Below are 27492 nucleotides of genomic sequence, written 5' to 3'. Positions count from 1 at the left end.
AACATTAATGCCTACAATCTTCAGAAAGACAAACTCTGACACGATTTGTTTGTCTCTTGGGCTTAAATTAGGGTGGGGAATGGAAGGAGATGGATGAGCAGACTGTTGATACCCTTTAAAAACTGTTCCATCTTTTCCTACATTATGGTAACTAAGAAGACATGGACAGTAATTAAAAAAAAAAAGGCCAGTTAAAATGGACCACTTATAAATTAGAGACTTCTTTCCCTTCCTTAATGTTCCACCTTATTTTTAAGCAGCTGGGACTAGGGAAAAGTGATTGACAGTAAATAAATTATAAGTTTTATCTCCCAAATAAGTACATTTTGAACAACTGTGGCATTTCCTGTAATCTGACAACAAAACAGGCATAGAAAGAGATCAGCTTCAGAACAGGGAGGGAGGGAAAGAGGTGGAGGGTCATGACAGTGTAATCCTAACTTCAAAGCTCGGGGTAAGGAAGAACCTGGAGCAGGAACAGCAGCATCCCCAGCACCACGGGAACAGCACCACCAGCAACAGCAGCCTGGCTGAGCCAGAATTAGGAAAGAAATTACAAACAAGGTGCATTTAAATTGGTGATGATGGTGCACAGCAAGCTGCTGATCCAGCCATAGCAAATTCTTCATAATAGTCTTCATAATAATTCCTTCATTTTTTTGTATAGAAAGGGACTTTCAAACAGATATTTACAAAATATAATTTGGATCTCCTGGCTCATCACTGTAGTACCAGAGTGCACACACTGGCAAGGCTTTAAATGTAACCAGAAACTATTGCTGCTCTTGCCTATGAAAATTAAATTATTACTATGAATTAATACTTCCTGCCAAAAATACAGTTTCCATTCTGGATTAATTGAACTTATTTAATTGGCAAAGCCAAATGGAAGCCGATGTGCCAATTAAGTGATCGCCCCAATTTCCAAAGATTCTCGGGGACAAGTTTCATGCTGGGAGCCAGCCTGTGAAATGAAAAGGCCCCTCTAACCAAGAGGCACAGAAAGAACCTCACACAGCAACACAAACCCTTGCCAAAAGCTTAACAAGGGAAAATAATGCTAGACCCATGCAGCAATAACAAGGAAAAGCGACTTATGTGAATTGAATAGGAAATACAGGTTACTGATGCAATGCCAGAGCAGAACTGCTTTGACCAAAATATTATTGCACCTGATGGATGCCTGGTGTGCTGGCCTGTCCCAAAACATTTGTGTCAGATCAGTGCCTGTGCTGTCCACACTTCCTGGACTCCCACTCCCATTCCACCCTCCCCTCTGTTATTCCTATTCCCCAGCCTGAGCTGCAGCAACTCCATGAAAATGCTGCCCAAGACAGACACACTGCAGCTCCTGTAGGATTAACACAGTTCTGACTCACTAATCCAGGCAAGTCTCCTGAGGACCTTCAGCAGCACAAAACCAACCTCCAAACCTACAGGTAACATTTTCTATAGCATTAAGGCAGTGATCCCTCAGACTCAGAGCCAGAAGCCAAATGCTGGAGCACTTAGGTGGAGAACCATTGAAATCGGGCTCTGATGCTGTCAGAGCTCAGGGAGAATTTGGACAATGCCCTCAGCACAGGGTGGGATGGCTGGGATCCTTGGTCCTCCTGTTCAGGGCCAGGAGTTGGACTCAATGACTTGTGGGTCCCTTCCAGCTCAGGAGATTCCATGATTCTAAAGTTCATTTCTACTGACTTGTTCAAGCCCTTTAAAAGATAGCAGAAAAGCCCCACAATTTCAGCTTCATATCTCCTAAAACTTCCCCTTGCACTCAGGAGCTTAAAAACTTGGACTTTTAAAAAGAACCTGCAGCTGGGCAGTCAGAGTTCAAAAGCACATTTTTCCCCAAGAAATTTTTTTCCATGATGTGGAACCCATCTGAGAACAGGATCAGCCTGACAAAACTCTGTCAGTGACTTCGGAACTCCCAGCCGTATCCTCAGCTGTAAAATTCTGGTCTGGGTTCACACACATACAAAACATTAAGAGATACAGGGAAAAGAAATTCCAAAATATCAATTTTAACATGTTTAAAGGTATTATATCTACATATCTGAGAAACTAAAATTAGATCATTTCAGTAAACCACTACTGGGAAATCACTACAGCTTACAGGGCCAAGCAAATGGATTTCCCACATTCCCTTTTTATGCAGATTTTTCCACAATTCCTGGAGGTTAGTCTACATCAGAAACAGGCCTGATTTCTGTGAATTAAAAACCAACCAATGAAGCAACACTAATTAAAAAAGAAGACCCTTGTATTCTATTTTTGGCATCTATTCTTGCAGAAGCCCCACTCAAGACCTGGGGCAGCACTGGCCAAGTGATGTACAAAAAATGAGAAACAAACACTAAGGACATAAAAATCTTTCTTTAAACCCTCATAATGCACTAATCTCTGCACACATTCATAATTGCATTTAAAAATAGTTTTCTCCTCACTCATGTCCCAGATTTAACAGTGATATATTGAGGTCTCATTAAAAAGCCTTTATTACCTTCATAGGCCACGGAACCTTCCCTATCTGGCATCAAATGCCGAAAATACTACAGATCTCAGAACCCCTCTGACCTAAGAACTAAGATTATTCCAGGGACTTCATAGGACAGGTTCTGTGCCATTCTAAAGCATTTATAACCTTGCATTTCTCCCAAGGAAATTCCAACAGCAAAAGCCTAAAATGATGGGTACCAACTGCAGCTGCTGCCTTCTTGTGCACTTGTCAAATTCACAGTCTTCTACATTAATTTAGAGATTCCCCTTTTCTCAGCACCCTGATTCCACACTTGACCCCAGCTGTCACCTCTTGGCCCTTTTATGGACAGCAAAACTCCCAGATCCCGTGATGTCCCAGCCAGAGGGGCACCAGGGGGACAAAAACCCTTCCATGGGCTTAGAGAATCACATTCTTATATGCTGAAGGTTTCCAAAGCTCAAGGAATTGAAAAAGTGCAGGAAAAGTGACTTCTTCAGAAGTACACAGAGAATTGCAGAAAGGCTTGAGTTGGAAGGGATCTTAAAGCCCATCCAGTGCCACCCCTGCCATGGCAGGGACACCTTCCCCTGTCCCAGGCTGCTCCCAGCCCTGTCCAGCCTGGCCTTGGGCACTGATCTCCAGTGTCAGGTGAATGCAGCTCACGTGGCACCTCGCTGTGTCAGCACATTTGCAATGGGTGCATAAATGAAGATTTCTGTGTCTATCTCAGCATTTTAATCCTGCTTCACAACAAAATTCAGACAGGGCAGGACCAGAGGGTCTGTAAGTACAGCAGCCTGATGAGGGGAGAGCCATGGGCTCAGTGCTTCCAAACAGTGCAACTCCCTGAACTCATGAAGAGGAGAAGAGAGGAACTCAGGAGGTCAGCAACATGTGGTAAATGTAATATTAAGCATAAGCATCAATTTATGCTAAGTTAATGCAGGCTGAGGACAGCTGTTTTGTAGGCTCGTGTGAGATATATTATATAAAGGCTCTTTCACAACTTCATTTCTTGCAACTCAGAAACAGAGCACTCAGCAGGGCCTGACAAGGAAAAGATACTCCTTTCCCCTTTCCAAAATAACATTACTGTCTTGAAGAAATGCTAGAAAATCCATAAACTGCAATTTTCCTTGGCTCACACGGGGCTTTGCAGCTCCAGAACTCAGAAGTGTTCTATGAAGAAAGTCAGTATCATCAACTGCACTTTCTGAAGTGGAGCAGAGGCAGAAATCCCAGGATGTGTGAAGGTTACTCAGCAGGTGCAGCACAGTGGGAATTGGGGGCTAGAGACAGAAAAAATGTGTCTAATACACCTAAAGTCTAAAAATACAGAGCATGAGTCGGGGGGGAATACAAAATATAGCAGTGCTTGAGGAGCTACAGGCAGCTGCCTCATTACTCAGCTCCTGGGAACTCTGTCCAGCCAGGGCTGCCTCTCCTTCAGCCTGGACCTCACCTACAACACAGAATTGCACCAGAAATACTGAGGAAGAGATGTCTCTGGATCCCTGAAGTGCCCAAGGCCCGGCTGGGAGGGACTTGGAGCAGCCTGGGGTAGTGGAAGATGTCCCTGCCCGTGGCAGGAGGTGGAACTGGATGAGCTTTAAAGTCTCTTCCAACCCAAACCATTTCACAATTCTAGGATTCCCACCAAACAAACCAGGTCTCCAACACAGAATCACTTGCCCTTCTGCTGAACCACAAACACAAAACGAGCAGTGTTAAGAAGCAGATGAAAGTATAAATAATAAACTAAAGAAGACAAAAGAAGTTGCATCAAACAAAGGACTGAAGCTACTCAGGTGCCGAAAATGAACTGGCAATGACAGAAACATTAAAAATAAAGAGGTTCTGTCACCTTATATTTAGAGTATAGGAGGACATCAACCTCCACACATTTAGAAAGACCTTCAGTTTATTTCTTATTAAGAAAAAGCTCTGGAAACAAAGCACTTCTATAAATTAATAATAAGCCCTTTGAAAAGTATTATGGATAAAACTGGGAAGGAAGAGTAGGGACGACTTGTTCATGTAGCTGTGAATGCATAATTTGACTTTTCTTTATAAAAGCATGTACCAAGGCAAAGCTCAGGAGACAAGTGCCAGGACTCCCCCAGCTCTCCAGTGTCCCTTGTCTCAGCCTTTGCTCACCTGGGAGAAGGAGAAATTCATGTGAGGTGACAAAGTCTGGCGCCTGTCAGGGCTCCAGCAGCAGCCAGGGGAACCAATGGAGGGAACAACTTTTCCAACCCTGCATCCTCCATTCCCTGGGGGCTGGGGCTTCAAGCAGCAACAAAACCTAAAATCTGTATCTTCAACAACCACTAACCAAAAATGAGATGTACCGTGGCACTGTGAGACAGCCACATAGCATGGAAAGAGCAGTCTCTGGGACAGGGCTGAAGCAGAGGCTGCTAAAAACGCAAAGCGAAGGAACAGAGTGAGGGAAGAAACCTCAGGCTTCAAATGATCAGGGAAAAGGCACAATACTGAAGATATGCTGGTTAAACAGAGAACACTGTCAGTGCTGAACAAGGTCCTGCAAATATTTACATCTGAATATTGCCCCTGACTGCAGGTAAGGAAAGTGGAAACTTGATTCACTCAACACAGTAAACACAAACAAGATAGATTTTTCTCCCCCCTCTTTACACTGTATTCAGAGGACCCTGAGGTCAAACCAACACTGTGAGCACAAATCCAGCCACTCTAAATTCAGGTTCAGCAGCTTTACTGTCCTTCATCACATCAAGTCACTGTGCAGCAATCCCAGCTGGAATTTCCCTGTTTATCATCCTCTAAATCTCTTCTCCATTGGACCAGTCAGTTTTGGCATTGCTGGCACAGAGCTGTGCAAGAGGGCACGTTCCAAAATGTGATTTAATTGGGCAGAGGAGCATGCAGGGTAAAATAAACACTGAACAATGTCCACGAGCACAACAGGCTCAAGCAGGTGAACATTCCCTTCACTGCAAATCAACCAGGAGAAAAAAAACAACACTAATGAGATATGCCAGGAAACCTGTGTCACAGGTGAGGACACTGAATTACAGCCTGACAGCTCTGAGACACACCTGGAGGTCACAGACAGCAGTGAGGTGTCACACAGTGACTCCCACCAGACTCCAGAGTGTGGAAAGCTCTGAGCTGGGAGCAGGTGCTGCTGCCTGAGCAACACTGATGGGAACAGACAGTGCTCCCAACGGTGGCCAAGGTGGAGAGAAGGCAAAAACAGCCACACACGAGGAAGGAAAAAAATTACAAAGTGAAAAGTGCAAAAAATGACAGGCTGGGAGAGCTGGGGCTGTTCACCTGGAGAAGAGAAGGCTCCAGGGAGAGCTCAGAGCCCCTTGCAGGGCTTGAAGGGGCTCATAAATAGGTGTATGAGAGACTTTACACAGGCAGAGGGTGACAGGACAAGGGGGAACGGCTTCCCACTGCTGAGGGAAGGGTTAGATGAGATATTGGGAAGGAATTCTTCCCTGTGAGGGTGGTGAGGCCCTGGCACAGGGTGCCCAGAGAAACTGTGGCTTCAAAAACCCCCATGAATATTAAGGTAATCCAGTTGTCTGTGGCCCACTGCCCACCTGAGTGCCTTCTCTGAGATTAAAAGAGCACCTTTGTGTGTGCTTTTCTGCAGCTCTGGTCCCCCTGATGGCACGTTTGCTCTCAGGCTGAGGTTTTATTTATGTAGACTTAGCCAGCATTTTGCTAAAATCTCATTCCTTCACAATGCTGCATGCTTCAAAGAGCACGTCTGTACAAGAAGTTCCCTTCATGCTCAGAAGTCTTGCTGAAAAAGAGGTTAATGCAGACTGAAAATCGTTGTGACATTATGGACCTTTTAATTGGTTACAAGACCTGCTTTGGGGCACGTATTAATAGGGCAGAAGCATTGTGAAAGCTCCTTCCCTCCCCTTGACAAACTGCCAGAGGACGGGAAGCATTTTGGCCTTGTTCAAAGTACTGTCCAATCCACTCAAAAAGCTGAAACTTAGGGAGTATAAATGGACTAGAGGAGCAGAGTGCTCAGAATGGGAAATTATGGGAACAGAAGGTGTAGCCCAGGTGTTTCTTTACCATGGCGCTGAGCGTCTCCTCCCAGTCCGGCCTCTCCCTGGGGTGGATGCTCCTCTGCAGCTCTGGGACAAAGTCATCTTCTTCTGCGTGGACAGAGGACTTCATCATTCTGCAAAGGACAGAAGTTGGATATTCACTGACAATTCCAAGGTAATCTCACACCCAGTCTGCTACAGTGCTCAGGTATATGACAACATAAAATGATTTTACACGTCCAGAAATCCCACAGACTCCTGAGTTTCTCCCACTTCCTCATTATACAAGCAGGACAAGAGTGTAAATTTGGTGGAGATAAATCTGCACTTCCTAACCAATCAGTAGATAATTTTGTTTAATCACTGCACAATTTGCAAGTCTCACAACACAGAAAAACGCAGAGGAGTGATTTTCAGTCCACTTCAGAAAAATGGCTCCTATTGCCCAGGCAAACAGCAAGAGAAACACACATTTGTAAGGAAAAATACACACTTTTGATTCCTCCTCCTTTCAGGAGGTTTTGCCTGAAATGGGAGTAACACCTTCCAAATCTTAGTCTGACTCCACATCCCAAGGCCTGATCCATCAGCTCTCATCCCTTCCTGATTCTACCTGAAGAGTGAGCACTGCAAATCAGCCTGATGTGACCAGGCCTAACTTTTCTTCATAAAAGGAGCCATCTTCCAAATACCCTGTGAAGGTTATTCCAAGCCTGCACAGAGATCAGAGGCTCAAAATGAAAACTGAGAAAGAATTCATAAAAGCTCCTCAGCCCCTCCACATGACAGCACTCTGTAGATAGGTATTTTTTTTCACTTTCTGTTTGGGTAAATGTGCCTTTGCAGAGATTATGGCACAGACTTGAAGTACCAAAGGCCTGTTCAAAGTCTGGTATCACCCATTCTAGTTTCATTAAACATGATATTCAGGCAGGCTTTTATTCCCTTAATAGATCACCACTTATGTATTTAGGATAAGCATTTTGATAATCAGCAGTGCAAAGATATGGGCAAGAAGGGCTGGTTTCTAACCCTGCTGATTTATGCACCACTTGACTGAAACACGCCTGGTGAAAGCCAGTTAATAAAACTTCTTTGCTTCAGATCCAAGATGTGAAGTTCTGAAACCCCAACATGCTGCTTGACACTGGGCCACATAATTTAACTCTGCTTTGTTCTCTCCAAGAGGGTTATGGATGAAGTAATTAACACTGCAGTTAATGGCACGGCCGGGTTAGGAATTACAACCCATATAATTTCATCCCCACCTTTGTGATCATATTTCTGCTCCAATAAAAAAAAAACATCCCAGAGAAAATGAGCCTCAAAACCAAAAGTCACAATGCCCCAGGGAAATGCTGTTCACTGGGGGGTCTCTGTCATTCCCACCCCCAATATCACCTACTGTCCTCAGGAGGGAAGAAATGCATCTGCCTGGGGAAAGCTGCAGAGAGCTGAAATAATCCACAGGAAAAAGCCATGATTTAGAATACAGAGGTGCAATGTCAGCTCAGAAAGGAGACCCTCACCTTTGCAATACATGTTTAAAGGAATTTGGGGTTGAAAGACTAAAAATGTGCTGCTTCAATTTTCCTTTGCATATCAAAAGGAAGAGACCTGGCCTCACAGCCCCAGCTCCACCACAGGAGAGGCTTCCTACTACTTGAAGCAGAGGAAACCAAGTTGTGCAACTCAGAAACAAGACATAAAAAACACCCAAAACAAAACAAAACAAACAAACAAAAAAAAAAACCAAAAAAACCCACAAAACCTCAACTTTTTAAATCAATGTCATGATTTTGAAAAAGGCTCAATACAGTTTTCCTGAAGATTTCTACATGTTGGGGTTTAACCACATTGCACCTGAATAAAAAGATTCTAAACAAATTATCCCACAGCAAGGTCAGCCTAATTCCCTGAGGTGATGGAATGGAAGGATGGCTGATGAGATCAAGACCCACCTTCTCCAGCAGTTAAAGCAATCAAAGTGCTTCCTCATTTAAAGACTTGAAAATAATGGGACTGCAGTTACATCTTTATCAGCACTTGGAAGTACAAATGGATTCACTACCCAGCTTCTCAGGGGTAGAGAGGATCTTCTGGCAGATCCTGACAGATTTCTCCTCTGAAATTGGTGGCTGCAGTGGTGAGACTGAGGGCAGAGGATGGTATATCCCATTTTAAATAATCCTGGGAATCAGACTCATGTTCAGGGCCTGTACCCTCACACTGGATCAACATGGACGTCACAGCACCCAGCTCTTTTTACCACACTCCCATCTATCTACTCACATCATTTCTTTAATCACTGTCTATAAAACTTCCATGATAAACTCTCCACAAACCCTTCCCACTGAGATCCCAAAATGCAATCCCATTATTCATCCTGTGAAGGTGTTCTGGACCTTTACGGCAAATTGGAAAAGCTCCACATACAAAATTGAGCCCTTAAAACAGTCAATTCTTTGAGCTTTTGCCAGACTTCTACTGCTGAGGGAAATTCAAACTTGGTCACAACATCACAGAAATACTGGAAATTATACTGAAGATTTTCTCTCTGACACAATTATCAGCACTTGATAACCATCTGTGCACCCTTATTAATTTTTAATAGCCACTATTTAATTCCATGCCACCTGAGACAGAGAGCAAGGAAGGCTGAAGATGCTGTAGGTATTATTAGCCCTTTATGGGTTAAGTTTGGTGGCTTTTTTCTGCCCATCAGTGGCCTGGATGAAGGAAAATAACTTTGTGAACTTGCAGCAATGAAACAGAGAGAGGAGTAGGGACAGAAAGGGAGGAGAGTAGGAAGAAGAGCAGCTTCTGAACACACTCTCCTTTTTACAATGTTTCCTCTGGGCATGTAAAACCTCAGAGCAACAGCTGGGGAAGAAGCCTTCCTAGCAGCTGGCCTAGGGAAAACTCTGGCCTCACCCCAAGACAAGCCTGGAATATTATCTCTAGGTATAATCACATTCAAACATTTTTATATGCATGTGCATTATGTATATTTGACATTATTTTAATTTATATAATAAATAAATAGCACAACATACATATGTCTGATTCACCACACATGTCAAGCTGTAACAAGAGAAATTATCTTTTTTTTGCCATGAAATCTTTTCCACGGAAGAGGAAAATACCTCAAATCCCAGGAGCACTTACACAAAACACTGACACATGGATCTTGTAAACATTAAAGGCCAAACCAACTAAAGAGCTGCCCTATAACAGCTCCATTTGGGTATATATATTTGGGGCAGATGTAAATAAGTGAGAAGTCACTACAAAATTTAATCCTGGCCATTAGAATAGAAATAGAATTTTATTTAAAATGCCACTTCCTCAACTTCTCAGCAGCTCTGCCCTTGCAATGAAACGTGACACTGTTATATTAATAAAAGTTCTGGTGTACAGAGGCCATTAAGCAATTCCCTGCAGATGAATGAACCCTTCTTCATCAAACTGAGGATCAAATGTACTGGAATAAATGTTTACAGGACATTTCACAAAAGGCCCTGCCCACTTTCACACTCACCCTTTGAAGTTCTCTGGTAGGTCAAGTTGATTAATTTAGTTAGAACTTATATATTTGTACATGACACAACTGTATCAAGAAAACACCTCATGTCCTTTTCCTCCTCAAATCCAGTTAGCTGCTCCCCTCATTTATGGTATTTCTGTGCCACATCAGGAATTAAAACCCTTGGTGCCTTATCCAAGCATCAAGTTCTGCCTGCTGACACTGAGTTGTGTCACAGACCAGGAAACACGTACAGGAGATCTGTAGGGTGATTTGTAGTAAGTGAACTTTATCTCAAGTAAATGTAAACTTCGTATTAAATAGATGAATATTCAGCGTAACATCCCTAAACTCTACAGTTACTGCTTGTTTATAATACTGTAAATTTTAAATACACCTTTCACTAGATGAGAACCTCCCCTTTGGCTTTGAGGGAGTCCCACATCCAGAAATCCAACATATTTTCACATTTCTGTTTGCATAAGAGAGGAAGAATCACAAAAAGAATGTTTGTGGAAACAGCTCCTCAAGTTAAACAAAACCAGAACTTTTAAAACATTGTGGGACCCCTATCAGAGTGTCTGTTCCCATTACTCAGGTTCTTTGGCACACCCCCAGGGCCACAGGCAGAGGAGAAACACAATTGTCATGGCCTTGGTGCCATGTGCCACCCCAGTTCATGGCAGGACACAGGATGGAGACAAATTCCTTCCCCAGGTGCTGATGGTGGGAGAGCCCTGCCAGAGCCAATTCTCTGCCTGCCCCACCCCAGCTGGACAGGCAATGGGTTCCTTAGATTAATGCCAAATATGACTTGGAGTTGTTCTCCTCCTCGGGGACATCAGGCACTGCAACTTCTCCTGGCTGCTCCCCCCACCAGTGCCTTTTCTTCCTGACCTCCAGCTGAGAGGTGAGAGCCATTGAGAACTGATTTATTACTTTATTTATTACTTCTATCACACTGTTGTTGTGCCAGGAGATTGCTCCCCCAATGGAAAAGCATAGCTCTGCCCTACCGAACCAAGAATTCAAGAGGATTTAGAGCTCTACAGAAAGTGATGCTTCCCAAGATACAAATTTTACCTCAAAGGCTACAATTTAATTAAGGCCTGTGCTGACACTAACCAAGACTGGAAACCAACAAGCTTCAAACACTATTTGATAAAATCTCACATTTGTTTTGTTCAAATAATTTACACAAAAGGCAAAAATAACCCATCCTAGCCTGGGTGGAGCATCCCTGTCCTTCGAATGTAAGAAAGTAGAGTTTTAATCCCATTACTCTCAGTAACAGTTTGGAAACATAATCCAGCAGTGAATCAACACAGAAATACCTCGAAAACTCTGCTTCAGAAGGTTTAAAATAAGTCAAGCAAGATGTCAAGTGCTGTGGGGGCCACCCTACAATATATGACAGCAGAATTAAATCAACTTTTCACATCTCATGAGCTGCCCATTGCCACCAGAAAAGGAAAAAAAATTATTAAACAAGAACTGAGATTTGACCCAAAGTTTACAAACACTTGGGCAAGATGGTGGAATCGTGTGACAAACCCTGATATATCTTCACTTCTGACCTCAGACTTCTACCACAAACACACACAAAAATTAGGAAATTACATTAGGAAGACAGGGAAAACACCAAAATGCACATAGCCCTCTCAACCCAATTTTCCAAGTAAACTCTTTGTCCATGAAATTAAAACTAATACAGTGGAAAGGAAGAAAATAATCACACAACATGGAAAGCAGAGATAGCTCTGCTCTCAGATGAGCCCCAGGGAAAATGAAAGAAGAGATGGGAACTGCAGGCTGACAGTGCTGACCTGATGAGGATTTAATTTCACATGTTTCAAATCAGCTTTGTCAACACCTCCCTGATTACATTATGTCCATCTGTATTATATAAAACAAGATTTCTGAAGTCTGACTCCAAGATCACACGACAGGAAGCTGGAAAAGCCTGGCAAGGGCAGCTCCAAGCCCACCTGATAAATAATGCTAAATGGATTGTGTTCAATCCTTGGCCACAGAGTGAGAACCTGGCACAACTAAAGGGTTGCTGTGATTGATTGGACAATGTTGAAAGCTGTAATTGCTACTTTTGATGGAAGTTCATCATAGGAGAGCCAAAATCCAATTAGTTGGGAAGGCACTGCAGAAGGAAAATCAGGAGTGTAACAGTATATTACAATAAAAGGATATCTAAAAATCACTGGAATGAAATGTCATTCAATTATCAGCACAGAGCAAACTGGATTTCTCTGCACTCTGGGTGCTCCAGGGCTACTCATGATGCATTTATTTACGGCCTGGTTCTGAGTTGAGCTCAGTGGGTTTCAGCCTGGGGGATGTGGATATGTGAGGGTCTCAGAACTGCAACTGTGGGTGGCGGGAGTCAAAAAATTAAATCAAGCTCACTGTGCTGTGCAGCTCTTTAGTTCATGTGCCCTTCTCATGGAATGTAGGCTTCCCTGGCAGATCTATCCATGTGCCCAAATAAAGGAGGCTGGGAAACTCTAAACCATGGGAATAGGAGTCTGGGCAGGATCAGCACTGTTGCAATGAAATCCCATCTTACTGGTTGTGACGGCTTTCAAAAATTAACCACGTTAGTTACAGCCACAAAGGTAATTTTAAAATACTTTAAATACCAAATGTTCTGTTTTTCCCAATGTTCAAATTCCAAATTCATGGCATACCTATTCCCAGGGAGCACGAGATCACCAGTGCAATAGGGTGCTGTGGAAGGGCTCATGGGTTCCCCAATACCAATTACTGTCATTCAGCTACAGAAGGCAATTGGTCACCACAAACCACCTCACACAAACTTGTAGTTCTGGGGTTTCTATTCCTACAAAGATTTTTTTTTAAAGAAAAGAATCACTTCCTATTTGATGTGCATCTCTACTTGTTAAATGAGATTCTCAGCTGCCTGAAATCTTTTTCTCTAAGGAAGGAAAAGAATGTGGGGGGTTTGGGTTTTTTTTTCATTAATTTCTCTTCTTAGATGAAGAATATATGAAGTTAGATAAACTTTTCAAAAATTAAATATAGAAAGTTTTAAACAAAGATTTTTTTGCAATCAGCACTATCACTTGATTAATTTTTAAAACTCCAGAGTGGACATGACAACCCTTCCACTGTGTATGTTCCTCTGCACAGGGAGGCAGACAGGGCCAGTGGCACTGCAGAGATTAATTAACATATTGGTTTCCTGCCCTGCTCCAGCTCTCTGGACATGCTTAAATATAAGCTCCAATACAGTCAGACAATTATCTTTGCTCAAGGGCTTTAATGTGGTTTCAGACTTCCAAACAGACATCGTATTTATTCATTTGCAAGAGCATTTAAACCACATTTTCAGAGCCCGCAAAGAAAAGTTGCACAAACGAGACCAGATTACCTGGAATTTAAAACCTGTGGGCAAAAGGGCAAGTCTGGGCACGGCAGTTCCCCTTTTAGCAAAAAAAGGCATCTCCAGGTACCACAGGGAGCCTCTCTCACCTTGGGATCAACTTTTTATTCCCAATAGACTTCTTGGTGTCCCCAACACTGAGCATCTCCCAACCCCTCCTAACCCTCACTGCATAAGCAAAGCCCTCAAGCCCAGGGGGGAACGTGGCTTTAAACTGAAAAAGGATAAATTTAGAAAAAAGATAAATTTAGATATTTGGAAGTAGTTCTTTTCTTTGAGGTTTACACTGGCCCAGGGTGCCCAGAGCAGCTGTGGCTGCCCCTGGAACCCTGGCAGTGCCCAAGGCCAGGTCGGACAGGGTTTGGAGCAATCTGGGACAGGAGAAGGTGCCCCTGCCATGGCAGGGGTGGGATGAGATGGGCTTTGAGCCCCCTTCCCACCCAAATCAGCCCAGGATTTTGTGATTCCAGAGCTCGAGGGCACTGCCTATGCTCTCACACAGCCACAGGATTGTCCCAGCAGGACCATGGCACCACTGCGTGAGTTCCAAAGTACCAAACAACTGAACATTTCTCCCATCCATCAAGGACAGGAAGGAGGATGGAAGAGGAGAAGTCAACACTGTACTATAAACAAACCTTCTGACTGTTTCCTTTCCTCCAAGCACAGTTCTGTAGCTACACAGTAAAATCAACCCCAAACCGCCTTCAGTAAATCTCTAAATCTGAAAGCAGCAAAAATCAATAGACTCATCTTCGTTTGTCCTACCCTTCCACCATGGTTTTGGCATCCTCTTGTCTCACCTGGTTGTGTTTTATGTCTCAGCTCAGTACCATCCATCTCCAAGTACATAAGTGAGTACAGAGAGATGCACTCCATGTTCTGGAAGGGACTGGAACATGGAACTAAGAGCTTTGTGCAACTGGGCTGTAAGAATCTGCATTCAGGTTTTGCATAACTGGCATTTCTTTAAGCACTTCATGAAAAGAATAAGTTATTGGAATATTCGGCTTTTGCAAGCTCAGAGACGTGTTAAAAAAAAAAAGCTTTATAAAAGCTTTATATTAAAAAGCTTTATAAAAATAATCACAGAATCCTCATGCTTTTGCATAGGTATTACTGAACAAACCTGCTCTTTTATTTGGCAACACATAAAAGATGTTATTTTAGTAGGTGCTCAGCATTTTCTTTCAGAAGAACACAGTGACAGTCAATAAAAAAATTCCTCTGGAATAGGTTTCTCTCATCACTTTGCCCAGGATGAGAAAAATAATTAGGAAATCACTGAACAATCAGAATCTCTGAGCCCTGGCTTGGATTTCTTTTGTTTGACTCAGGAACAAATATAAAAGTAATAAAAAAAATACCTCTAGGGAAAAGGGCATGAACCTCTTATTTACCATTAATAAACTGCTACAAGCAGCTCTGAAGTTGGAACACAGAAGGCAGATGGGAAAAGATGCTGCTCCTGCCCTCCTGCTCTGCCAAGGAGTCTGAACTTGGGCATGTCAGCAAGATTCCTCGTGGGGCAGTGGGATGTCCAGCCCTGGGGCCTTCCCAACTCCCACTGGTGTGGTGGGAATGATCTAAACCCCAGAGCAGGGCTCAGCCTCGCTGCCGGTCCTCCCCGAAGTGACACCAACAGGGACCTCTCACCAAGCGCTCAGTCAGAAGCTGTTCCCTGCACTTCCTCTGCAATCTCCTCTTTTTGTTTGTCTGGGTAAGAGCAAGCTCTCTCCCAGCCAGCCCTTCTCAATGGCCAGCACGTGCTGCTCTGCCCCTGGCTGGACCCTTCAGACCTCACCATCACACAAAGCAGGAACAAACCCCACCTGCTCCCAGCTGATCCAAATGCTGCACACATCAAAGGAGACCCCAAATTGTACAGAGTGACCTAAACCTAATCCAGGACATGCATCTGGGCTCATCTGGGGTTTGTTTGTAGTTCAGTTCGAATGCAAAGTCATAGCAAATTTACTCTTCCCTCACAGAAGCACATCCTGGAAAACAATGTTTTCAGCACATGGAATGATCAAGAGCAATCACCTCATCAGTTACAATCAGCCCCGTGTGCTGCTGAATGACAACTGTTCATAACATGAAACAATGTTCAGACCTTGCCCAGTCAGGCAGCTGCGGAGCGGGGAAACCTTTCTCCAACTAAAACATTTATAGGGAGCCTGACACCCACCCAGAGCTGTATTTTCTATCCATCCCACACCTTCTATCCATCCAATACATCCAAACTGCCTGTGTACATGGTTTTGGGGCACTCTGTGGTTAAAACCAGGGGAGAAAACCCACCCCAAGCACACTCGCTAGTGAATTCTTACAAGGAAATGAATGGAAATGAACTCTGGGGCACCAGACCCTGAATAGCTGAACAAATAATAAAAGATAAGCATAAGCAAATAAATAAAGAGTAGCTCAGTTACTCTGACTTAAATAAATAGTCTTAAATGATGGGTGATCCTTGTATCATATTTACAACAGCCCTCCTCCTACCCTCCTATTATCACTGCACTTCAGTGGTATCAAAAGCAAACAGGAGGCTGCTCAGTCCTTTCTCCATCTAGAAATCACTACTTATATATTTCATTATTACTGTTCCTATTGGATAGCTCCTGACCAGCTAAATGGAATTAAATGGAGGCCTCCAACTGCAGCAAGTCATCATCAGGGACAGATTTAAGCAGGTGGGGGTCACACGGGCAGGGAATGTGCAAAGCCACACTGTAATTAATTCTCGACAGCACAGCCGTGAATGATTCCCTGGGCTCCCAGAGCACTGGGACAGACCTGCCCTGCCACCCCCCTGCACAGCATTTCTGATGCAGGGAATGGGAAGATGGAAGTGGGAGGGCTGCAGAAGACACAGGGGGGACAAGGAGAAGCAGGGCCTGAGGACTGCAGACCTTCAGGGCACAGTGGACAAACCCTCTTGCAGTGTCTCAGAGCACATTTCCCTTCAGTGACAACACACCCAGCATTGATGAAGTCTTTTAACAACCTGGAACACACTTACTTTGGCTTTTGGAATAATTTACAATTGTTAATTAGCACTTTCAGTGAATAATAAAACCCCCAATAACCAGGAAAGAGCTCCTCACTCTCTCTTGCCTGGCTCTCAAGGGTCCAGCTGCAGCCACTACTGTCCCTTTTCCCCTCAACACCCGCAGGCAGTGTGGGACAAAGGCAGCCAAGCTGGCACACACGGCTGCTCTCAATGGAAACCCTGCTGCTTGGTTTCCTGCTGCCTCACAGATGAATACAGAAAGAACAATTAGCCAAGCCTTCAGTCTAATTTAGATGTATTTTTCTTTTTGGAGGGGAGACTGAGAGATGGTACATCATAAACCTAAACCTTAACTCTAAAGCTGCTCAGAGGAGCACAAGACTGAAACACCAGGTGTAACCTGTATTATATGGACTTCTGATTATAAACAGTGACACCAGTTATGCTAAAAGCTGTACTTGGATATGCCAGGAGATCATAAAACATCAATGCAAGGACTGCTTACATCAAAGCAGGCAAGAGGTGTGCAAAGAGAGTACCTCTTTATGCTTTATGTCATCCATTTTCCAAAAACCAAAGTAACTGACAGCTCACATAAGTTGTCCAGTGTTTCAGAGGAAGAGTGGCCCTAAAGCAAGAAATAACTTCCGTTTCCCAGTCCATCACATAAGGAATTATCAAATACCTTATCAGGGACTGGAGGAAGAAGAATCCAGGTTCAGGGAGAACAATACCCTCCTGTGCAGGGGATCACACCCCTGCTCTCACTCACTCCTTGCCATGAAATATTGTATCCTGATGGAGCAGAGACATGAGCCAGCCCAGCTCCCAGCAGGCAACCAGGGCACTCTCCTGAGGAATACCAGAAGGCTCTGTCAGAGAAGGCTCAGGAGTGGAGCTCTGCCCTTCCCCATTCCTCAGCCTGTGCCTCTGAGCATGGAGAGTTTATGCAACACCTCCTCCTCACTCATTACTTTATGAACTCCTTCCAAATAGGAGAAAATGAGAAGAGAAAGCAACACGCTACACACAGAAAGACTGAGCAGGGTCACTGAGCAGGGAAGCTCTGGCCTGAGAGAGCAGTGTCCCCAAAGAGCTCAGAGCCAGCCCCTCCAGCAGGCTCCAGGGACAGCCCTGACGGGGCAGCTCCCATCTCTGCTGGTACCTGGTACCCAGCAAAGGGACTTGCCCACCTCTACAGACACTGCCCTGGAGGAAAAGTGAACCCATTCCACACGGGGCTGGCATTGTGCAGGGCCAGGAGAGCTGCCAGGCCCCCGGGAGCTGCTGAGGGCAGATCAGAGCTCCAGGGTGGGGACATCTGGTGCAACCACAGCAGCACTTTGGGTCACCTGCACGGCTGTGGCTGCACAGAGGTCATGAGGGACATCATCACCTCAGAGACCTCCTTCTGACCTGGGCCACCTCCTGCCCGTGAGCCCCAGGGGGGCTTCTGCACATCAAAGAATCCCAGAAGGTCTGGGCTGGGGGGAGCCCTCAGGATCATTAATTCCAGCCCCCTGGCACAGGCAGGATGCCACTCACTAGATCTGGCTGCTAAACCAGATTCAGGGTCCTGCCCTGCTCTCAGCCTGTGTCTTCCCCGACTAACTGAGAATCTGGACATTTATCTTTGCTTTGCCAATGCTGGAGCTGAGTCCCTGGGCATGGAGGGGCGTTCAGTGCCTCATCATGAAACACCACCCTAGTCCCCTGGAAATGGCAGAGATCACGAAATAGGAATAGTTTGGTTGGTTTTCATTATTTCTAATTAACTGGGGGGGAAGCAACTGAAACACAAACACTTCCGGGAAAAAATTAGAGGTCATATTTGTCTTTTAATTTTAAAAGCAAACTATGAACAACAAAATAAAGGAATTACAGAAACAATCAAAATTTTGTGGGTTTATGAAACCTCTTTAATTTTATATCAGGGCAGACAAGAAAGTCTCTGAAATACCAACCCAATTTTAAAGGCAGTAGGAAGGAGGGATAAAGAAAGAGGAAAACAGTGAACTATATATTCATAGTCAAGACTGAAAAGATACTCAAAGAACAGAGGCCTTCTCTAATATATTCTAGGGGATGAAAACTATGAAAGATTTGAATTGCCTAGCAGATGCCAGCAGTGCAATGCATGGAAAATCAAAAGCAAGCAAGGTTTCCTGTTCCCTGAACTCCAGGAGAACATGTCTGCATCCACCAGCTGCCTCTGTGCAAGGAAAATGAACAATTTCAAAATGTGAACATCACAGAAATAACAGGTCCCTGAGCACAGGACAAATCCTGCCACTAGAACATGCCTCACTCACCCTGGTCACAGAGGGTACCATGGGAGCAGCACTGCAGGAGTGCTTGGATGGAGTGCTGGTACATTGGATGCAGGAAGAGAGCAGAAAGGGACATGACAACCGAGTCAGGATTCCAGAAAGCAAAGCTCACAAAGGACTGGTGAGCTGTGCAATGACTCAGCAGGAAGAAGAAAAAAAAAGTACAGCAGCTGATAGGCAAGTCTTTTCAATAAGGACAGGTACCAAAAAAGAGTAAGTAAAGTAATAAAGGGACAGAAGCTGAGCTCCCAGGCTGGAATTCTGCCTGTGTGCACAGAGCTGTCTCTGCTGCTCGTCCATTCTGATCCCCTCCCAGCACCCCTGAGCAGGCAAGCCTGGCTTAAACCCCTGCTGCCTCCCAGCACCTGCCAGGCTCACTGCAAAGGTGATTTTCTTGGTGAGCCACGTGAGAGGAAGCTACAGCCTGGCCAGGAGTCAGGAGAGCACAGAGCAGACAGAATGCCAGCCTGGGGAAGCCAGGGCAAGGAGCAGGAGTGTGGTAAAGCAGGAGTCAGCCTGCTGCCCTCCCAGGCCCAGGAAGGTAACAGAGCATCCCTGCACCTCCTCAGTTGTCCTCCTGAGCCTGAAATCCCACCTCCTACTTCTCCAGTGTAACTTTCCAGGAGGGCTCCGCCATGACTGTTGAGGCTCAACAGATCCTCCTGGAATGGGAAGATTAAATGTAATCTGTAAAACAGAGATAACGTGCTCCAACCAGATGGATGAGAAAGACAAGCTGTGCAGATTTCACTGCTCAGTTTGAACATATTCTCACTCACACTCTCCTTTGCAAACCTTCATGCAAATAGCTTTTCAAGAACATTTAATCCTCCACGCTCCCAAATTACCACAGCAGCATCGCTGTCCCCTCAGTCTGGAGCCCAGAGAGACCCCAAGGCACTGGGCATCTGCCTGGCCTGAGCCAGGTGACATTCAGTGACATTTAAGCAGATGCTCATGTGCTCTGCAAGGCAGGAGGAGAAAGGAGATGGATCAGGTAACTGCAATTCCTTTCCATCATTCCTCCCTGGCAAACCCAATCCCTTGAAAAGCACTGTGTCTTATCTCTGCCTTTTGAATCTCACCTGGCCTGGTTCCACTGGTGTCAATTCTGCATCTCTGCCACCACTCTGCTTCTGCACCAAGGTAATAAAAGAGGAGAGGATGCCAACAGCTCCTCTGTGCAGCAGAATAACTGTATAATTGTGTTGGCTGGAGCAGGGAACTATAAAATCAGAGGGGAGGGAAGAAAAGGGCAGCTGAAAGGTAACAGCACTAGGAATGACACTCAAAACGTTCTCCTTTGCCACCACATCTCTGATAGCCAACACAAGCTCTGAAAACTACTGAGAAAAGTAACCCCTTCAAAGCAAGGGAAGCTGGGGCTTCATGACTGGCGCACAGAATTATGTGTGTTAGAGGAGCTGGCAGTGAGAGATCAAGGGGGACCCTGGCCTGGTGTACCACAACCAGCTACAGTTAAAAACAGGAAGCCAGGGTGAGGACAATCACATCTGCAATGTCCTCCTGACACCTGTGTCAACATCCAGCCCCCCAGGCCCTCAGGCACAGCTCAGGGGACTTGAGGGGTTGGGATGAACAAGGACAATCCTGCTGAAAATACAATCCACTTTTCAACTCTCTTTCAAAAGACAAACAGGAATAAAATAAAAATTTTCCCTGAAGTAATTTTTCTACTTGACCCATGCAGCTCTTCACAATTAAGTCAAAATGTTCCTGTAAAACAGCTATTTTTGTAACTCCTTCTTTAAAAATGGCGTAAATAATGCACAAGAAGACTCAGCATTGCCTTAGTCAGTGAAGTCTGGAATAAAACCCAAGAGTGCCAGCTCCTGTCTGTCCTCCATAAAAACCTTCTCTCCATAAAACGACCATGGACACTTTTCTAACCCATGCTGACAACCTGTTTGCACACAAATGCTGAGGAACAAAATTCCCCCTCCCAGGAGCTCCTAAAACACTGTGCTTTGGGGGAAGGAGTAGCTGGAAAGGGCTAAGGAAGCATAAGGTACATGAATTGTTTATTTTCAGTATGACTAAGGTAACACTTCATTCCAGTTGCATCACAGTAGAGGCTGCAATATTTCACTGCAATCTTCAATTGTCCTGACTCATGCTGTCAGTAATAAAATACCCTCTTGGGAAAACAAATAAATAGACAAATGATTTGGTTAAGTACCTTCCAGTGAAAGCACACTGTCCATTATTTTGAAGGCATTCAAAAAGGTTGCAGGTGTGATGTACTAGAGCAAGCAATGAAGGGATTTACAGTTTTGTCACTTTGACAAGGAAAAAAAACAACAAAAAAAGAAAGTATGGAGCAGCTTTTGAAAGCATTTGTCTCAAGCACCCAAAGGGTCGTCTGGAAAGTGAAAGCATTTCTATTCCACTGGCACTTGTGCAGAGCAGCAGGATAATGAAGTGACTGGGCTATAGCCCTTCCCAAAGCAATGAGACCTTGCTGAAAGCAGCACACATTAATCTCAGTGCCCAGGGAAAGGGCACTAAACAGTACTCTGCCAGCCTCTTACCCCCTCTCTCAGTAACCAGGATCATTTTAGAACTGACACCTGCAACAGAGACTTTCTAGTGCATAATGAGTAACTCAGCAAAAAGAGAAGGCTGTGAGAGAATGGGTAAAAATATAGTGAACAAAGGAGTAAAATTACAAGATATAATGCAGCCTCAGTGAATAGGGCAGCCTGACAGCAGAACTTCCAAAGACTCCTTGTGAGGATGTGGCTTCCAGAGCCATGGAACAGGCAAGGAACCATCCTGGAAAAGCACCTACTCCTTGCTCCCACATTACCCCCACGCTGTCAGAATGCTCAGAAAAGACAGTTCCTCTTATCATCAGGGCAGGGAAAAGTCCAGTGCAACAAAAATGAGCCTGATCCCTAAATGTCCTTGCCAAAGAGGACTGGGATTTCCCCGGCCATGATGCGGGCGTTAGAAACCTGAGTGAGCCGGGAGCCGAGTCGCTCTCGGGTCATGGCAGGGTTCATTCCCTGCCAGGCTCCTCACCCTGCTCTCCCCAGGACGGGCTGCTGGCTTCCCACAGGGATGTGACTCGGTGATCAGGGTCTCCCTCTCTGCTCCCAGGCAGCTCACAGAGTGAGACTCTATTCCATGTGACAGCCCAAGCCACAACTCCTTCTCTCCTCTGCAGTTTTTCATTCCCAGAGACAAACGAGCTCACTTGAAACTGCAAACTTTGTGCAGAAATAGGGGCTGGGTTTTTTAAAATACTTTTTCCTTATTTGGACAAACATTTCATAAACCACGGAGACACAAAACAGGTTGGGTTGGGAGGGAGCTTAAAGACCACCCAGTGCCAACCCCTGCCACAGACAGGGACACCTTCCACTATTCCAGGCTGCTCCAACCTCTGGCCTTGGGCACTCCCAGGGATCCAGGGGCAGCCACAGCTCCCTGGGCACCCTGTGTCAGGGCCTGCCCACCCTCACAGGGAAGCATTTCCCCCCAATATCCCATTCAACCCTGCCCTCTGGCCGTGGGAAGCCATTCCCCTTTCTCCTGGCATTCCAGGATCTTCAATTTTAGTATCTCTAAGCTATCTAAGCAACCTCTTCAAGCTTGCTCTGCTTTATTTTTCAAGCAGTATCTGAACAGGCAACACAACCCAGACCCAATGCCTCCCATTATGTCATGGAAAACCCACAGGAGAGAGCATAGTTAGTTGAAAAGACAAACCTTTCTGTTCCTGAATGGAGACTGATATCTTTTTGTATTCCCATTATATAATTAAAGCTTTCAACACACTTGTTTTATTGTAAATGCAGCAGTAATTAAATATGTTCTCTAAAATAACATGATTTTATTTTCCCTTGCAAGCAGATCCAGTGCACAGCTAGAACAGAAGATTTGCTGCCACACAAAATGTGTCTGCACGTGAACCTTCCTGTTAGACCACACTCACACCATGCCAACACTTCCCACTTTCTCAGCTCCCACAGACAGCCAGCACCAACCCTTTGCTCACAAAGCAACAGCAGGAATGGTGACAAAAAGCAGGGAACCAGCCCCTTTCTCAGGTCTGATGGCTGTTTTCCCCTGATATGGTGCCGCACACTCATTACAGCACAGAGAGCCAGTCACGGTCAATTCACTTCTGTAAGCACACTCAAGTAGCAAAAATAATTATTTTTATGAAGTTCTGAGGCTCATGTCAGTGGCAAAAGGCATCCCTTGGTGTCCTTGTTTTTCCTTCCTGTTCTGTTGGCACAGAAAGTGTCAAACATCAGTGGGTGCTGTTTCTCTGATCTACTGACTATGGGGAGTGTTTTAGGATAGCTGGGAAAGGGGGAAAAGATATTTGAGAGACAAGGCATCAGTAGCCTTATAAAGACTTTATTTATGGCATCAGCAAAAGCAAGAATATTTCATCCCATGAGAATACACACCTGGATATATTCTAATGTACTCATTGGCTGTTGGCTTCCTTTGAATTCCTTATTTCTCCAAAGAGAGCTGTATCCCAATTTTTAAGAAATGCACATGCAAAGGTAAAATCGAGAGTGGGCAAACAACAGTATCCAGAAGGATCTGCAGCTTCTGTTTCAATATTCCCTCTCTCTAACAGTGCTGAACACAGAAAAGTTCTTCCCAAACCAGTATTTCCTGTTTGTTCCCTGTGCTGCACAGGTGACTGCTGATCAGCACTTTCAGAACCTGATGGACAATGATAAAACACCTTTAAAGCCCCAGCTACTGCAGGAATCTCAGCACTCTGGCCAGAGCTTCCCACACATGACTTGGCAGCCAAAGGGGCTGGAGCACAGAGAGCTCAGCAGGTGACACCTCCAAAGCCCATCCAATACCACAGCATCCATTTCATCCACAACTGCACAGCTCCTTTCTACCAGGAAGCAGCACTCTGAGGTTATTTCCCATGAGCCCTCCTGTTCTTCCTGTGCACCCAGACTTTGCTTTGTCCTTAGCAGGCACCAAGGAAACTTCTGTCTGCACAAGAGAAAATGGGCCAAAACCCTTACCTTCTGTTCTTTTATGAGCCACTGGGGATTTGTCAAAAATGTTCCCTAAGCAGAGGTACATCCAGATTCAGAAAGGGGCCAGGTACTAATTAAACATCCTGTGTGTGCAGCAGCAAGGGTTTTACATCTCAGTGGTGTCTGTTTCCAATGCCATATCCAATGTCTGTTCCTTGTTAGCTGTAATCAGATCCAAAATCTCATTTACAAAGTCTGCATCAGGCAGAGCAGCACCTTTTCTCCCAGTATCACTGGAGTTTGTGAAACATGTTACACACTCCAAAGTCAAGGTGGTATTTCAGTTATTTCAACAGGATACACAAAAATAATAAAAAAGTACAGATCCAAGTTGCTGTCATTTCCCTAGGGGAGGCAGAGAATAAATCCACAAGGCAGGGAACGTTATCCCAGTGCCTCTTCCAGTACCTGAACCTCGCCCTTGACCCAGGCAGAAGGGAAGATGAGGTTACCTGCTGGTCCTCTGCAAATACTTATAAAGCCCTACACAGAGCAGGAGATGCTGCCACAGAACCTCACAAATCTGTGTGAAGCTGTACTTGAAATCCCCTCCAAAGAAAACAAGAACTGTGTGCACATTTAACAATATGCATGCAGAAAAAATGTCCTGCTGCTGGTTTTCAAGGAGCTGAGGAGAAATGGGGAAATATTTTTACTGCCAGACCAACCCCCAGGACTTACAAGACCTCTACAGATGTCCTTGGGACTGGTCATGACCTTGAATTATAAGCATAATTAAAGCAATGTTTTAATTTCCCACCATTTCACTGCAAGTCTCTCAGCATTTCATATTTTCAAAGCTCCAGTTGTGGAGTCAAATGGTGATTAAATATTCTCAGTTTTCAGTATCACTATTAAATCATCTTGTGGAGGAAATGTGAACAACATGACCCATCTTGCACATAAAAACTCAAACTGGAGAGCAAGTAAAATTATAACCAAAGCACACCTTGAAAGGCATCATTTTTAAAGTCAGACTTGTGATTTTCAGAAACTTGATTGCTGTTTTTTAAATGCTGGAGGGGCCAGTCCTACCACAGATGAAAAGTTACTGCAAAAGATGAGCATTTCTTTAAAATGAATCCTTGGGTGCAGAAAAGAAGTGCTCAGGCTCAGGGAGTCAGTGCTGGACCAGAGGGACCCCTGAGGTGGCCACGGGCCCTGGGCAGAGGAAATTCAACAGCAATGGACAGAGGAAAAGCCAAACCCCTCCCTGGGAGATGACAGGAACAAGTTTTAATCAAATAAATTTCATGGAACAGGTGCAAACTTATAAAAGGTCAGTTCACTGCACTAGAAAAATCAAACAAGTACATGAAGGAGAAGTCCATACTGCTTCCACTCATGGACTTGTTTTCCATTTTGAAAGGGAAGGGGGAAGGGGGAAGGAAGGGGAGGAGGTGCAATATATGCAACTGCATTTTAGCTTTTTCACTCTACTCTTGTGTATACATGTAATTTTAGTAATTTTTAGTCCATCCCAAAGGTACTGCATTCTCCTAACAGCACTGCATGGCAGCTCTGAGACAGGCCCTCTCTTTCACCCAGCTTTATCTCATCCCTTGATCTAACAGCTGCTCCAAAAGCCAGTCAGATCTGCCAATGCAGCACTTGTGAAGGAAGAATAGAAAATGCACGATTACCTCATATCACTCCAGATACTTTTTCTCTTCTGATGCTTGGTTGTGCCATTTGCTAGGAGAATTAACCCCACTGTGCACAGATATGAGGACTGAACACAAAGAAAACACGTAACTGAAAATACACTGGAATTTTCTGTTAATTTCTGCCATGATGGTTTTATAAAGTGTGAAGAGCAGAGTTCACAGGGTGTGAGGAGGTAAGTTTATAAGGCATGAAGAGAGTAAAATAAAAACCTGAGAAATAGTTTACCAAGTCAGCTTGAACTTTTCCCCTTTCAGTAATATTTTCCAGCAATTTGCCATCACAGCTAGGTGGTGTTAGCACCCAAGTACATTATTTTTAACACCCTTCCTACTGCTCAAAGGAGCAGAAAGTACTGCAGAGGCCCAGGAGGAGGTTCCCACTCCATGAACCAGCAGGGTGTACTTTCACCATTGTTCTAAAGCCACTGAAATCTGCAATTATAGAGCATTCCTCATGTGTCATTAAACCTGTCTCCACAGAATCCAGAGGAAAAGTGCGTGGTAAAATCCCTAAGTGGTACCACACTCTCTCAAAGGGTTGTGCTCCAGGAGCTAGGAGTTATTCTGAAGCACATTGGTGCTAGAGAGCACAGGGAGCAGAGCCATTGATAACCCATGGAACAGTTCATTTTGCACTAATACACTCCTTTTGGGTCCTCTTGCTGCAAATTAACCCATCCTGGCTTTCTGAACCCACACAAAACTCATCTTGACAGCAGCAGGTTTAAAGCCCTTCCCTCCTGCCCTGCCAGCCAAACCCCCAGTGAGCCTCAGTGCCCACAGCCGATGGAGCTCGGGGCTCTGTGCTGGCAGGGCTGTGCTGGCAGGGCTCAGCAGCAGAGGCAGCCCCAGCAGCAGCTGCATTCCAGCTGGCAGCCCTGCTCCTGCTGCTCCTCAGCCAGCCCCAGCAGGGCCCAGAGCTCCCAGCCCTGCCTCTGCTCTTGGGGCGCCCCCGGCCGCTCCTGCGGCAGCCCAGCCAAGCACAAATCCCACTGCTCACTGCCTGCACCACGGCTCGTCTGCAACTGACTCACAGCCTCTGTAACCATCCCTGCTCTGCCATTCCCCTGCCAAACAAGACACGAGAAATAAGGAAAATCAGAATCAAGGAGCTGAATTCAATAGTCCTGGAAGGGAAATCTTTATCTTCACAGAGTCCTGTGGCCAAGTGGCTCAGATTTTCCATTGCCAATGGTTCCAACCTGAGCGCTGAACTAAGTAACAAATTCTCAGGGAAATAAAGCTCACTCCTGAAATTCATAAGCAGCAAAGCCAAGACCAGGATTGATGTTGTCTGCACACCCAACAGCTGTGCAGACCCTGCAAATCCCACCATTCTTTCTAAAGGGACAGTGACAGCAGCAGCCAAGCACCCTCTGTCTACCAGCCCCAAATGAAGAGAAGAACAGAACAACAAATACAAAGGAGTTTTGCCTTTTGTCTGTGAATTTTGGGATTTAAAAGTGCCTTGAATACATATTTTAAATGAGCTAAGAGGCGATCCTGAGTCTAAAAAGCAAGAAAAGGGAGTGGGAAAGGTCAACACAAGCAGGCGCCATACAAAACACAACACTGTATTCAGGGTCTTTCAGCATCTGGAATTATTTGTGAGCAGCTGCTCCTGAGAAGTTCCATGTGTGGTCAAGCACTGAAAAGGGAGAATGTGCTCAAACCCAGGAACATTTGCTGGAGAAAGCTTTTTGTGTGAATCATGTGTCTCCAATGTTTGTTAATACTGAAGAGTGCAGAAAAGCTGTATTATTTCTGCAAATCATCAGTCCTGCACACAAGGGAAGAAGCAACATCTCTGCCAAGGTTCAACCACTCCAGAACTGAGGAAAAGCCTTTTTTGTCAACTGCAGAGACACCACGAGGAAATTGGGGGAAATTAATTAAAAATGAGGCATGGACTTTGCACAGAAAGGGCTGTAAGCTGGG

General features: G+C 44.8%; 1 protein-coding gene across 2 annotated transcripts in view; it reads right to left on the bottom strand.

Moving 5' to 3' along the window:
* ARHGAP32 (Rho GTPase activating protein 32) overlaps positions 1–27492 on the bottom strand; it is a 239335-nt gene that overhangs the window by 143006 nt on the left and 68837 nt on the right. For both annotated transcript variants that reach the window (XM_036397579.2, XM_054517120.1), the window contains exon 2: positions 6572–6680. In XM_036397579.2, coding sequence (XP_036253472.1) covers positions 6572–6679 — 108 coding nt within the window. In that variant the 5' untranslated portion in view covers position 6680. The remainder of the gene's footprint in view (positions 1–6571; positions 6681–27492) is intronic.

The sequence above is a fragment of the Molothrus ater genome, chromosome 22 (genome assembly GCF_012460135.2).
Source record: "Molothrus ater isolate BHLD 08-10-18 breed brown headed cowbird chromosome 22, BPBGC_Mater_1.1, whole genome shotgun sequence".
Classification (NCBI taxonomy): domain Eukaryota; kingdom Metazoa; phylum Chordata; class Aves; order Passeriformes; family Icteridae; genus Molothrus; species Molothrus ater.
Note: the sequence above shows the minus strand (reverse complement) of the source record. Positions and strands in the feature narration are given on the sequence as shown.